This window comes from Adiantum capillus-veneris, chromosome 21, assembly GCF_014529385.1.
Source record: "Adiantum capillus-veneris isolate H3 chromosome 21, ASM1452938v2, whole genome shotgun sequence".
NCBI classification, from domain to species: Eukaryota; Viridiplantae; Streptophyta; class Polypodiopsida; order Polypodiales; family Pteridaceae; genus Adiantum; species Adiantum capillus-veneris.
The window spans coordinates 37,699,140-37,711,516 of NC_140951.1; the positions used below are offsets into that span (position 1 = coordinate 37,699,140).

At 49.6% G+C, this 12,377-nt stretch overlaps 2 protein-coding genes across 3 annotated transcripts in view; one reads left to right on the forward strand and one right to left on the reverse strand.

Moving 5' to 3' along the window:
* Positions 1-12,377, forward strand: part of LOC147430794 (zinc finger (CCCH type) helicase family protein) — a 105,756-nt gene that overhangs the window by 48,141 nt on the left and 45,238 nt on the right. The gene's annotated exons all lie outside the window — the stretch shown is intronic.
* LOC147430795 (uncharacterized) lies at positions 2,054-3,286 on the reverse strand. Its single transcript, XM_086494450.1, has one exon. The coding sequence runs from the start codon at positions 2,938-2,940 to the stop codon at positions 2,218-2,220; it is 723 nt and encodes a 240-aa protein (XP_086350576.1). The 5' UTR covers positions 2,941-3,286; the 3' UTR covers positions 2,054-2,217.

Consider the following 12,377-nt stretch of genomic DNA (forward strand, 5'->3'; position numbering starts at 1 on the left):
GAGCCAAAAATGCCCTCTTCTTCCGCTGCACCAGGCGTCGGAAGTGAATGTGTGACTTGTCTGTGTGTGATGTCCCCCAAAAGCACTTCCCTCTGAAGTCTAGCTCTAGTTTGATGGCATTTCTTATCAGACCAGCTGTTCTGAGGCATGCTCCCAGAACGACCGCTCTGCTTGGGCTGTGTGTGTGGGTATGCCTCTGCTACTGCATATGTAATGTCTGTGTCAGTATGGTAGAAAGCTCCTCCAGAGGTCGCCCCGGCTCCTCAATGGATAGGCGCATGTAAATCCCGTCTATGTATACAGAATCCGTCTCCCACGTGAAGATGTAGCGAGTAGGGGCTGCCACCCATGGAATGTGTGCTACATTGAATTGGAAAGAGATGGTCAGCGACACAATAGCATGATCCACTGCCACCCCAACAAGTCTAGGCCCAACTGTGAGATCCGGTATACTAGATATGAGGCTCGACTGTGCCATGACATAATCTACCGTGCTGGCTCCATGTCTGTGGAAAGCATGTGAAGCCTCCCACATCGGGAAATCTCTGTAGGCCATTCAAGATGGCCAATCCATGTGCAGTCCCCATGTCTATCAAGTGCTGTCCATACTCAGTATGCTCCCCATCCTGTGATATTCTGGATAGGCCCGTCTGAACAGTATCCAGCTATCTCAGCATCTCCTCTGAAGTATCGTAAAATACCGTCTGATGATGGGTAGTCCTAGCATTGAAGTCCCCTAGAATGATAATGTTGCCATCTCTAGAGAATTCCCATATGTCATCATCCAAAATAGAGAAGGGGGATTGTCCTCTGGGTGGTGCATATACTGACGTACTCGAGGGAAGTAGCAAATGGCAATGTAAAGATATCTACCAGTCTCTGCTCTCAATCTCACCCACATGTACCTAGCTTGCGCATCTCTCCGAGCTATATGTATCAATGGCTGCAATTCTTCCCTGAATAACACTACCACTCCTCATGAGGCCTGCCCTCTGTGCTCTGATCGTGTCTCCTGTCTACGAACTCCCATCTGTATCCACCAATGTGAGGCATAGACTGCCCAGGGGCCTGATGTGTCTCAGAGTAGAAGATGATGTCTCTCCCAGTAAAACTCTCCTCAAAAGCACCCACATCAAGACGCATAGATCCATTACAATTCCAAGTAGCAACTTTGAGTGTGGTCCCATAGGTCTCACACCGTCATGTGGAGCGTGGCTCCAATATCACCACTCTTCCATCTCAGTAAAAAGCGATCTTACCTTTTGCCCTTGCTGCTCTAATCTGTGGCATTACCTCCTGCATATGAGCGATCTGTGAGAGGGTAAGATCATCCCCGAGAAAGATGCCCGTTTTCGTAAGAGTTGGTCTCTTCTTCCAAAAGTCCTTCGCTTGAGAGAGAAATGAAATGAAATGTTATATTAACGTCTTCAGAAGGCCAGAATGACCTATGAGACCAGAAAGTTACAATGTGGTGGATCTGATACAAAGTCAGAGTAACAAAAATGACAAAATAAAATGACAGAATAAAATGTTATGGAATCTGAAACAGCTAGGTGTGATCTAAGCAGATAGGTGGGATAGCTAAATCACAGATCACAAAAGATCCAGCTAGGTGGGATAGCTAAATCACAGATCACAAAAGATCCAGCATCGGTCGCTGGCGGATCTCATCAATCTCCTCCATGGTCAATAGCCTGACCGTGCGTCGTGTATGCTGGGCCAAAGTGATCCGAATCCTCTGATGCAACCTCTGTCGATGCTGTGTAGTCCTCCGCAGTCGTGGGCGTCTGGATCTCCCTAGCTCGGTCTGAATCCTCTGATGCAACCTCCGTCGATGCTGTGTAGTCCTCCGTAGTCGTGGGCGTCTAGAACTCCCTAGCTCGGTCGCTCGGTCGATATGAGAGAGAGAGAGAGAGAGAGAGAGAGAGAGAGAGAGAGAGAGAGAGAGAGAGAGAGAGAGAGAGAGAGAGAGAGAGAGAGAGAGAGAGAGAGAGAGAGAGAGAGAGAGAGAGAGAGAGAGAGAGAGAGAGAGAGAGAGAGAGAGAGAGAGAGAGAGCATTATCGTCCACGGAGGTCATATATGACCCATTGGACCGGAGAAAAAAAAAAAAAACATTACAACGCAGCCTTTTAAGTGAGGGCATTGGATACATATCAGTTATGGACTGAGGGTCCGTCAGCAGGGTAGAAGATAAGAAAAGAAAAGGAAAACAAGACTTAAACCTGAGTAGGGTTGGATGAGGGGAGAACCCCTTTGGGAGTTCGAAACTCTTGAATGATGGCCTTCCCCCCGCGGTAGACTGCCCATTTGCCTTGCTTTCGGGCTTCTCCGACCTTCTTGAGTTCGCACTTTTTAACCTTGAGTTGATTCATGGTCAGCTCCTCAGCAATCCAAACCTTTGTTCCTTTGAGGAGGTAAGATTGGCGCAATAGCCTCACTCGCTCCTCTTTGTCCTTAAAAGTGAGAAGGCAGTGCTCCGGTGATACTTTCCTGTGTGTGTCGTTAATCCAAGAAATGTCTTCTGGCTTGATGGCGATGGGCTGAATAATATCGTTGAGCTTGATGATTGCTTCTTCAAGCGTGTCCTCGGTAGTGCACCATGGTGAGGGAAGCCCACCTATTCGGATCTTAAGGGCATTCTCTTCCTGGAGTTTCTGCTCGTGAAGCTCCATCGTCACACAAGTTTGTACTTTTGCCAAAGCCACAGACTGAGCATTGGTGACTTTCACCTCAACTTCTCTTACTTTGTCTGTGGCAAGATCGACCATGGAGTCGAAGCGCGCCTCAAGCTTACCGAGGCGAGCCTTGAGATCCCGATTCTCTTCCATAAGCTGGTCAAGGGCTCTTTGAAGTTGTCCAATCCGGTGGTTCTTGCTCGGTGCTGCCACAACGGCTGCAAAAGTGGGTCGGCTCCTCATGGTGACCTTTGGTGTATTCATGGTAAAAAATCGGGCTGTGATGGCTGCTGCTCACTTTGTCCCAAAGTGCACAGAGATTTATCTGGGTTTGATTTGAAGCCCTTAGCTTTTAGGGGGGCGGGGGCTCTTTAGGTTCAGAGTGGCGAGAGAAAGAGAGAGAGAGGGAGAGAGGAGGAGTCTCCTCTGTCTGCTCGGGTGCCACCACTTGCCGCAGCAACTCCAACAGCTTCAGCAGCCCCTCGTCGTCCCCAGCAGAGGGAGGCTCGCCTTCACCATCGTTAGGCTTCTCGAGTCTCCGTTGCTGGTGTCGTCTCGGCTCTGCACGCTATCACAGCAGCAGGTCACGAGGATGCCGCAGGTTAGCTTGGAGGGGGCGGGGCTATGGCTTCATACCTCCCCATAGGGCAGCCCCTCGCCCAGGGGGAGGCTGGGGGACAGAGGACGGTGGCGGTGGCAACCTGTGCTAGAGTTAGGGTTAGAGAGAGAGAGAGAGAGAGAGAGAGAGAGAGAGAGAGAGAGAGAGAGAGAGAGAGAGAGAGAGAGAGAGAGAGAGAGAGAGAGAGAGAGAGAGAGAGAGAGAGAGAGAGAGAGAGAGAGAGAGAGAGAGAGAGAGAGAGAGAGAGAGAGAGAGAGAGAGAGAGAGAGAGAGAGAGAGTCCTCCCTCTCCTCCTTTATCCGATCACTCCTTCAGATTTGGGTTTCCATGCGACGGGCTATCATACGCTCACCTCCCTCATGTCGTGAGGAGATTGAGCGCCAGCCTCTCATTTGGAATGCTGTAGTTCTGGATTCTTCGGTTGATCCACCCCGTCAGCTTGGAGAGCGGACTCGCATTGATTGGGCTGCCTGGGACGCTGGCCCTACTACCTCTATGCGGTTGTTTCATGAGACACCGATGCTAGATGCTGATTTTGTGGCAGAGCATTATGACATTGGTCGCGGGGTGGCAGACAGATTGCTTGAGATTGACACTGCCCTTCCTTCACAGTGGGATGCAGTCATGAGAGGCACCGTTCAGATGCCTCCCCATTGCTACTGGGAAGGCCTCTTTGCTCAGAGCACTCTCTTATTAGTTCGTTTAGACACCATGCTGTTCACAGTTGATACTGCCCAGTCTGAGGGGATTCATGCTAGATTGACATCTGATGCCACCTTTCCACATCCTATCCTTCCCGGAGCTCGATGGGAGGCAATCAGAGTAGTTGGCTCCCGCGGGAAGCGTCGTTGTGTTGACCCTCATTTCGCTTCCGCTGATGCTGCACTTTGGAGGCTTTGGGTGTGGGAGGGTCGTGCCCTATCTCAGCTTTATTGGGACCCAGGAGAGTGGCATTGGCCTCACTCTGACCCCATCGGTGCACCTATTTCATTTTTTGAGTACACTGTTAGGATTGGAAGGTTAGCATTGATGAGACAGCAACCAGAGCAGCCCACTCGTATGCGTTTCTGGTTACATTCAGGTCTCTCCCATGCCTATCTACAACAGTTTTGGTCCGCCATCTGGGATTTACATGCGGCTCGTCGTATTTCTTTTTTCATGTGGATGATTGCACATGTAGGACTTCCAGTTGGGACTTGGCTAGCTACTATGGGTCATGATCCGTTATGTACTCGCTGTCCTTTGTGACTACTTGAGTCACCTGCACACTTTCTTTGGTCATGCTCAACTTCCCATGTAGTGTGGCTTGCAGTTTGCTTTTTACTTAGCAGAGCGGGTGTTCAGCATGGATTTCTCACTTGGGGATCTGTCTCATGGTTGATGCTGATGCCCGGCCCGCATCTTTTCTACGAGGGCTCAGACACAGATCCAGCCTTTATGCTTACCTCGAATGGTTATCGGTGAGGGACTTTGGCTATGCTACCATAGATTGCTTGGCAGGGGGATTCTCAGACACATGATGAAGTTTTTTCAGTCATCACTAGTATTACACTATGGAATGTTTGGAGAACTCGTTGTCTTCACATTCTAAGTGCGGCTCCACAGCTCCTTTAGGATACCCTCACTACCATTTGGCTGGATATCATTCACACCCTGATTTGGCAGTGGGATTCTTCCTCAGGTGCATCTTGAGCAGCCGAGGCTCGCCGTTTTGCCTTCCTTCGGCGTTGGGCACGATCCCCACTCTTTTTTACACTTATAGGTGGACAGATTACGTGGCATTATGCCCCTCCTCGGTGGTTTCTCCTCCACTTGTCACACCGACCACCATGAGATTGTTTTAGTCGAGTTGTCTCCTCCTTACATTCAGCTTGTACACCCCACGTGATAGGCTATTTTGGCATCCGCTGGGGATTATATTGTACTCAGTAATATACAGCCTGACTTTTTGAGAGAGAGAGAGAGAGAGAGAGAGAGAGAGAGAGAGAGAGAGAGAGGAGAGAGAGAGAGAGAGAGAGAGAGAGAGAGAGAGAGAGAGAGAGAGGAGAGAGAGAGAGAGAGAGAGAGAGAGAGAGAGAGAGAGAGAGAGAGAGAGAGAGAGAGAGAGAGAGAGAGAAATGAAATGAAATGTTATATTAACGTCTTCAAAAGGCCAAAATGACCTATGAGACCAAAAAGTTACAATTGGTGAATCTGATACCATGTCTGAGTACGGAAATTACCAAGTTACAAAGTTACCAAGTTACAAAGAACTAACACTAAAACACTAAGGCACTAAGGAGAAAGGTAATAAGAGGGGGGGGGGGGGGGGGAGAGGGGGGGTTTGTGGGTCCTTATGAAATCTCTCATCTGTCGCTGTCAGATCTCATCGACTTCCTCCATGGTCAGAACTCTGGTTGGGCGTCTTGCATGTCGAGCTAGAGTGATATGTATCTTTTGTTGCAACCTTCGTCAGTAGTGGGAGGCCCCCCGAGGTCGTGGACGTTTGTATCTGCCAGGTTCAGTGGCTCTGTCAAGCAGTGTACCTCTAGTATGAGAAGGCTGCAATGACTGCTCCGTTTGCTCTCCTCTGTCTGGTGTAAAGAACTCTGTGATTCGTCTCTGAGACTGTCTTTCCCTTGATGTCCTCAGCAAGCTCTCCCTAAGTCTGCGCAGCTCTAGCAGGAACAATCCGAGACACTTCTGATCCTTGTATCTCATGACTCTAGAAAAAGGTCCGAACCCTTCTCTGAAGAAGCAGTGGAAGCGTCCGCGTATCTCATAGTATACCGGGCAGTGGCATGTGTAGTGCAGTTCTGTCTCTGGCTCTAAGTTACATAGGTGACATATCTTTGCTCCTGCCGGCACCCCTCAGAATCGGCCAGTCTCGATCTGGAGCTGATGTGAGGATGTGCGTATCTGTCCAATAGCGCATCTTATCCCATGAGATAAGTGTGTATCCATGTATGGTGGCCTAGTCACAAAGCAGTCCTCTGTGAGTTGGAGAAGATGCTCTCTATAGAAGGCCATCTTCGTGCCCAATTCCTGTGTCGGCTGTATCCATGTGCTCCTGGTATTTAGTTGAATCAGATCCTGACGGATGAGCCTGGTGATCTCTGTCCGTGTGAGAGACAAGGGGGGTGCTTCCAAGGAGTATTGAAGCGGAGGTAATCTATCCATATTGAGACCATGCGACTGGAACCATGATGCCATCTGTCCATACCAACATGCTGTATCGCCTTGTAGAGCTAGTTGTCGAGATGACTCCAGGGCAAGCCGAGCGTATCTGTCTCTGGGGAGATCCCATAAACCCTGCATAAAGGAAATTGATCTCGTCAGTGCCTCCACCACAAGGGGGGGGGGGGGCGGCTAGCTCGGCTCGGATAATCTCATGTGGTACTGAGGCCTTAGCCCGAATCATCCGAGCAATCATAGAGACCAAAGGCCTCTCCATACATCTCCATCCATCTGTATTACCGGATCTCCCATGGTGGTCTACTGAGGGTCCCCATACCTGAACTCCATAGAGCATAGCTGGAGTCACCAGAGTCTCAAAGAGCCATAGATTTGTTCGCGGTTCCTGAAACTGAACTTGCGAACACATCCTCTCCAATCCTCCCAAAGGTGCATATGGTCTCGTCAGTCTAGTCTCTGATGCTCTCCTTAGTGAAAACACCTGTCCACTGAATACTACCCCAAGATAGGTATATGCATTTGTGTACTCCACAGTCTCCTGGCCATACATAAATGTGGGTGCCGACCTCCTGACCCATTGTGGTGTGGTGTTGAACACCATAACCTTGGTTTTTCCCAGATTGACCGACAATCCACTGTCACGAGCAAATGTATGCAGAGCATCCAAATGACGCTGCATCTCCTCTGGGGAGTCTGAAATCAACACAATATCATCAGCATATAGTAACAGCGGAATCCATGTCCCTGCTAGCTGAGCCCCCCTGTCTCCTTGCCGCTCTACATAGTCTGAAAACTCATCCACATACATCCCAAAAAGAGTCGGGGATAGTGGGCATCCCTGCTTTACTCCAATAGTGGAGTGGACCATGTCAGACATTCCCTCAGTGGTGCGTACTTGTCCCATCACTGTCCTGTATAGAGCCAGAATACCCCATATCAGCTCTGTAGGCACACCCATGTCTTGTAGTCTGTGTATAAGTCTGGCTCTCGGCACTGTGTCAAAAGCTTTGCGGAAATCCACAAAGCTACAATAGATTCTCTTGCCATGGTGTCTACCCTCCTCAATAATAGCTCTGAGTGTCAGAATCTGGTCAAGAGTGGAGAAACCTCTCCTGAAACCTGCTTGCCATGGTGCTCTTATTCCCTCTCGCTCTGCCCATCTACTCAGCTCCTGCTCAAGGACGGATGCATACAACCTAGCTAATGTGTGGCCAACCATGATGGTGCGATAATTCGCGGGTGGGATCCCTTGACTTGAAAATAGGCACAATCGTAGACATACTCCAGGTCTCTGGGAAGCCTTCATACATGGCTCGATTAAACATCATAGCCAGGAGCTCTGCAAGCATATCCCTGGCATGGATGAAGTGCTCTGCTACCAGACCATCATGATAATGCGCTCTCCTTGTCTTCATCCTGTCAATGGCTTTCCTTAGCCTCTCGGCAGTAAAGAAAGAACATGTCTCTGGGCATGTCTCTAGTGGGTCCGGCAGAGGTGGTTGCCCTGATGCTGCGTAGAGAGATGTGGCATATTCCCCCCATGTCTCAATGGAGGTGACCGCGGGTGGTGGTGAATGCTCGTGGAATAGCCTCCATGCTTCGCCCGAGTCCTGACTTATAAATAGTTGATATAGATCCCGCTCTAGCTGAGATAGATAGGCCCTTTTCTTTTCGTCGCACTAGAGGGCGAAAGATAATCCGTGACTGTCGATGTGTGGTAATACCCGTGAGCACTTCCCTGTGTAGTTTGATCCTCGTCTCTTTGCACTCCTCATCATACCAACTGTTCTGGGGCATGTTCCTAGATCGTCTCCGTGTGGGCAGGCTGTGGGAGTATGCCTTTGATGCTACATCATGGAGCGTCTCTGTCAAACTCTGATTGAGTTCATCTAGTGGCTGTCCCGGCTCCTGGGTGCATAGCTGCCTGTATATCTCATCCATATACACAGAATCCGTCTCCCTCATGAAGGTATACCGAGTGTGTATGGGGACCCCACCTAATGGAGCTGTGCTGAACTGAAAGGTCAGGGTGAAAGACACGATAGCATGATCAACTGCTACTCCAACTGGCCTAGTGCCCACCATGAAATCCTGAAAGAATGGGATGAGACCTGGCTGGGCCATAACATAATCCACTGTGCTTGCACCATGTCGGTGTGGAAAGCAAGTAAAACCTCCAGCTGTTGAAAATCTTTGTAGGCCATTCACAATGGCCAATCTGTGTGCGGTTCCCATATCTATCAAGTATCTACCATACTCAGTGTATTCCTCATCTTGTGATAGTCTGGATAGACCCATCTCTGTGACGTCCACCTCCCTGAGCATCTCTTCGGACGTATCATAAAATATTTTCTGGTGGTGGGCAGTCCTAGCATTGAAATCCCCTAGTATGATAATGTCACCATCCTTGGAAAACTCCCATATGTCATTATCCAAAATAGCAAAGGGGGATTGTCCTCTAGGTGATGCATATACTGACGTACTAGGAGGAAAGTAACAAATAGCAATGTAGAGGTATCTGCCCGTCTCTGCCCTGACCCTCACCCACATGTACCTAGCCTGTTCATCCTTGCGTGCTGTATATATCATTGGCTGCAGTTCCTCCCTGAATAGAACTGCCACTCCCCCTGAGCCCCGTCCTCGATGCTCCGATCTGGTCTCTTGTCTGCAAGCTGTCTCCCATCTATATCCGCTCACGTGTGGCATGGATTGTCCCGGTGCTTGATGCGTCTCAGAGTAGAAAATGATGTCTCTCCCCATAAAGCTATCCTCAAAGGCCCCTACATCAAGACGGAGTGACCCGTTACAATTCCAGGTTGCCATCTTTAGTGCGGTCCCATAGGTCTCGCACCGTCATGCGGGGCGTCGCTCCAATATCACCACCTTTCCATCCCTGTAAAAGGCAATCTTCCCCTTTTCCCTTGCTGCTCTTATTTCCGGCATTACTTATTGCATATGAGCAATCTGTGAGAGGGTGATGTCATCTCCAAGAAAGATGCCCGTCTTCTTTAGAGTCGCTCTCTTCTTCAAGAAGTCTTTCTTCGCTTCCATGGAGGGGAAGCAGAGAATGAGTGCCCTTTCCTTCGAGGTTTCTCCGTTGCTCCCACTTTTCTTAGTGCCCACTCTCCAAGCCCTTGTATGCGTCTGCTCGTTGACCCCCACCAAGGTCATGAGTTCTTTCACCTCTGTCTACATTATCTTGGTCTCTGAGGCCACATACCCTTACGTGTAAGGCCCGCACACATCTCCTTTGCTCCTCTTCGAGTGTCAGGTTGATGATGGTTGGTGTGGGGGTGGGAGTTATTTCCTTGCCTTTCCCTTCCTTAACAATCTTGATCCATTTTTCGGCGTTTTCTGCTTTCTGTTGGGTCTTTGTGATGACATCTACCCACGAGGTCGTCATTTCTTTTTGTTGCTCCCCACCTTCTTTGATGGCCCGTACTTGTTCCTTGATCGTGTTAAGCTCTTCAATGAGAGAGGGTTGAAGTTCTCCCTCTTCGAGGACATTCTGCGATCTCACCTCTGCAAGCTCTTTCTTGAGTAGTGCGATTTCCTCATCTTCGGGGAGCGGGTTGTAGAGCGCGCGAGGGCGGGTGCAGAGCAGCCGCGAGCAGGGGCGGTGCAGAACAGCGCGAGCAAGGGGGGGGGGGGGGGGGGGGGGGAGGACAGGCGGGAGCAGCGGGGAGAGAGGCCTTTGGCTGCGGCGGGTGGGCGCGAGGGTAGGTGAGAGAGAGAGAGAGAGAGAGAGAGAGAGAGAGAGAGAGAGAGAGAGAGAGAGAGAGAGAGAGAGAGAGAGAGAGAGAGAGAGAGAGAGAGAGAGAGAGAGAGAGAGGGGGGGGGGGGGGGGGGAAATGAAATGAAATGATATATTAACGTCTACAAAAGGCCAAAATGACCTATGAGACCAACTGATTACAATGATGAGTCTAGTACCAAGTCTGGGTACAAACAAAGAAAACTACAAACAACAAACTGAGATAGGAGTGCTACCGACTCCTATGGGTGGCTGGTAGGCTGAGCAATGGTATCATGCCACAAAGGTACAAAGTGGGGATAAGTGTCACCATGATATAATATAGCAGTAGCATGAAGCCTATCCCGATCGACACTCTGGGTGTCGTGCTAGGATCCTGTGGATCCTCTGCCGCAATCTCCGTGGGTGCTGTGTGGCTCCCTTCCTCAGTCGCGGTCGTCTCGATCTCCCCAACTCTATAGCTCGGTCATTGAGAGTACCGCTGGTGTGTGTATGGTTGGGAGCCGAGCTCTGTGATGGTGGTGTCCCCTCTACCTCTGTGGTACTCAGACTGAAGAAATCTGAGATGCGTCTCTGGGGCTGTCTTTGTCTTTGCCCTCTCAATAGAGCGTCTCTATGTCTCTGTATCTCAAGTAGAAATAATCCGAGACAGCTTTGATCCTGATATCTCATGACTCTATCTAGCGAGTCAAAACCATCTCTGAATAGACAATGAAAGCATCCCCGTATCTCATAGTAGATTGTGCAGTGACATATGTAGTGAAACTCTGTCTCTGGCTCTGCATGGCATAATTGACATATCCTACTGTCTGTTGGTATGCCTCTGAATCTACCTGTCTCAACCCCAAGCTGGTGTGAAGATGTGCGAATCTGGCCTATGGCACATCGTAACCCATGAGATAGATGTGTGTCCATGTAGCTGGGCCGTGTGACAAATCCGTCTGTCGTGAGTTGCAGAAGATGCTCTCTATAGAAAGCCCTCTTCGTACCCAACTCACGTGATGGCTCTATCCATGTCCTCTTGGTATCAAGTTGGATAAGATCCTGCCGAATGAGCCTAGTAGTCTCCATTCGTGTAAGAGCCAAAGATGGTGCATCAAGAGAATACTGGAAAGGGAGCAGCCTGTCCATGCTGAAACCATGCCTCTGAAACCATGAGCTCATTTGTGCATACCAACATGATGTATCTCCCTGTAATGCTAGCTGTCTGGATGACTCAAGAGCAGGCCTAGCATACCTGTCCCTGGTGGTGTCCCATAAGCTGTGTACAAATGATACTGATCTGGTGAGTGCCTCAACCTCCATAGGTGGGGCAGCCAGCTCCGCTCGTATGATGTCATGTGGGACTGAGGCCTTGGCTCTAATCAGCCTAGAAATCATAGATATCAAGGGTCTCTCCATATTACTCCATCCAGCACTGTCAATAGACGGTCCCCAAACCTGAACCCCGTAGTGCATAACTGAAGCGACCAAAGTGTCGAAAAGCCAGAGCTTTGTTCGAGGTTCCTGGAACTGAACCTGCGAACAAATCCTCTCTAAACCGAGGGCCAGATTGATGCGCCGACTTATGGAATTGGGGGTACCCCCACAAAGCTGATATGGGGAATTATGGCATTGTACAGTTTAGTGATGGGTCATGTACGCACATCAGAGGGGATATTTGACATAGTTCACTCCACTATCGGAGTGAAACAGGGATGCCCATTGTCCTCTACTTTATTTGGTATGTTGATGAGGTCTCTGATTATATTGATAGAGGAGGAGATAGAGGTGCTTAGCTTGCGGGGACATGGATCCTTGTTTTATTGTATGCTGACGATATCGTGTTGATATCAGACTCACCAGAGGGTATGCAGAGACATTTGGACGCATTGCATAGTTTTGCAGGGGATAGTGGATTGTCTGTCAACCTTGGTAAAACCAAGGTCATGGTATTTAATACCACGCCACAGTGGGTTAGGAGATTAGCACGTACATTCACATATGGGCAGGATAGTATGGAGTACACTGATGCATACACATATCTTCGGGTGGTCTTTAGTGATCCGAGGTTCACATTGAAAGTGGCAGCAGACACTAGATTGACTCGTGCCTATGCAGCCCTAGAGAGAGAGAGAGAGAGAGAGAGAGAGAGAGAGAGAGAGAGAGAGAGAG

Coding starts and splice junctions, on each gene's coding strand:
- LOC147430795 (XM_086494450.1), bottom strand. CDS start 2,940: ATGAATACACCAAAGGTCACCATGAGGAGCCGACCCACTTTTGCAGCC.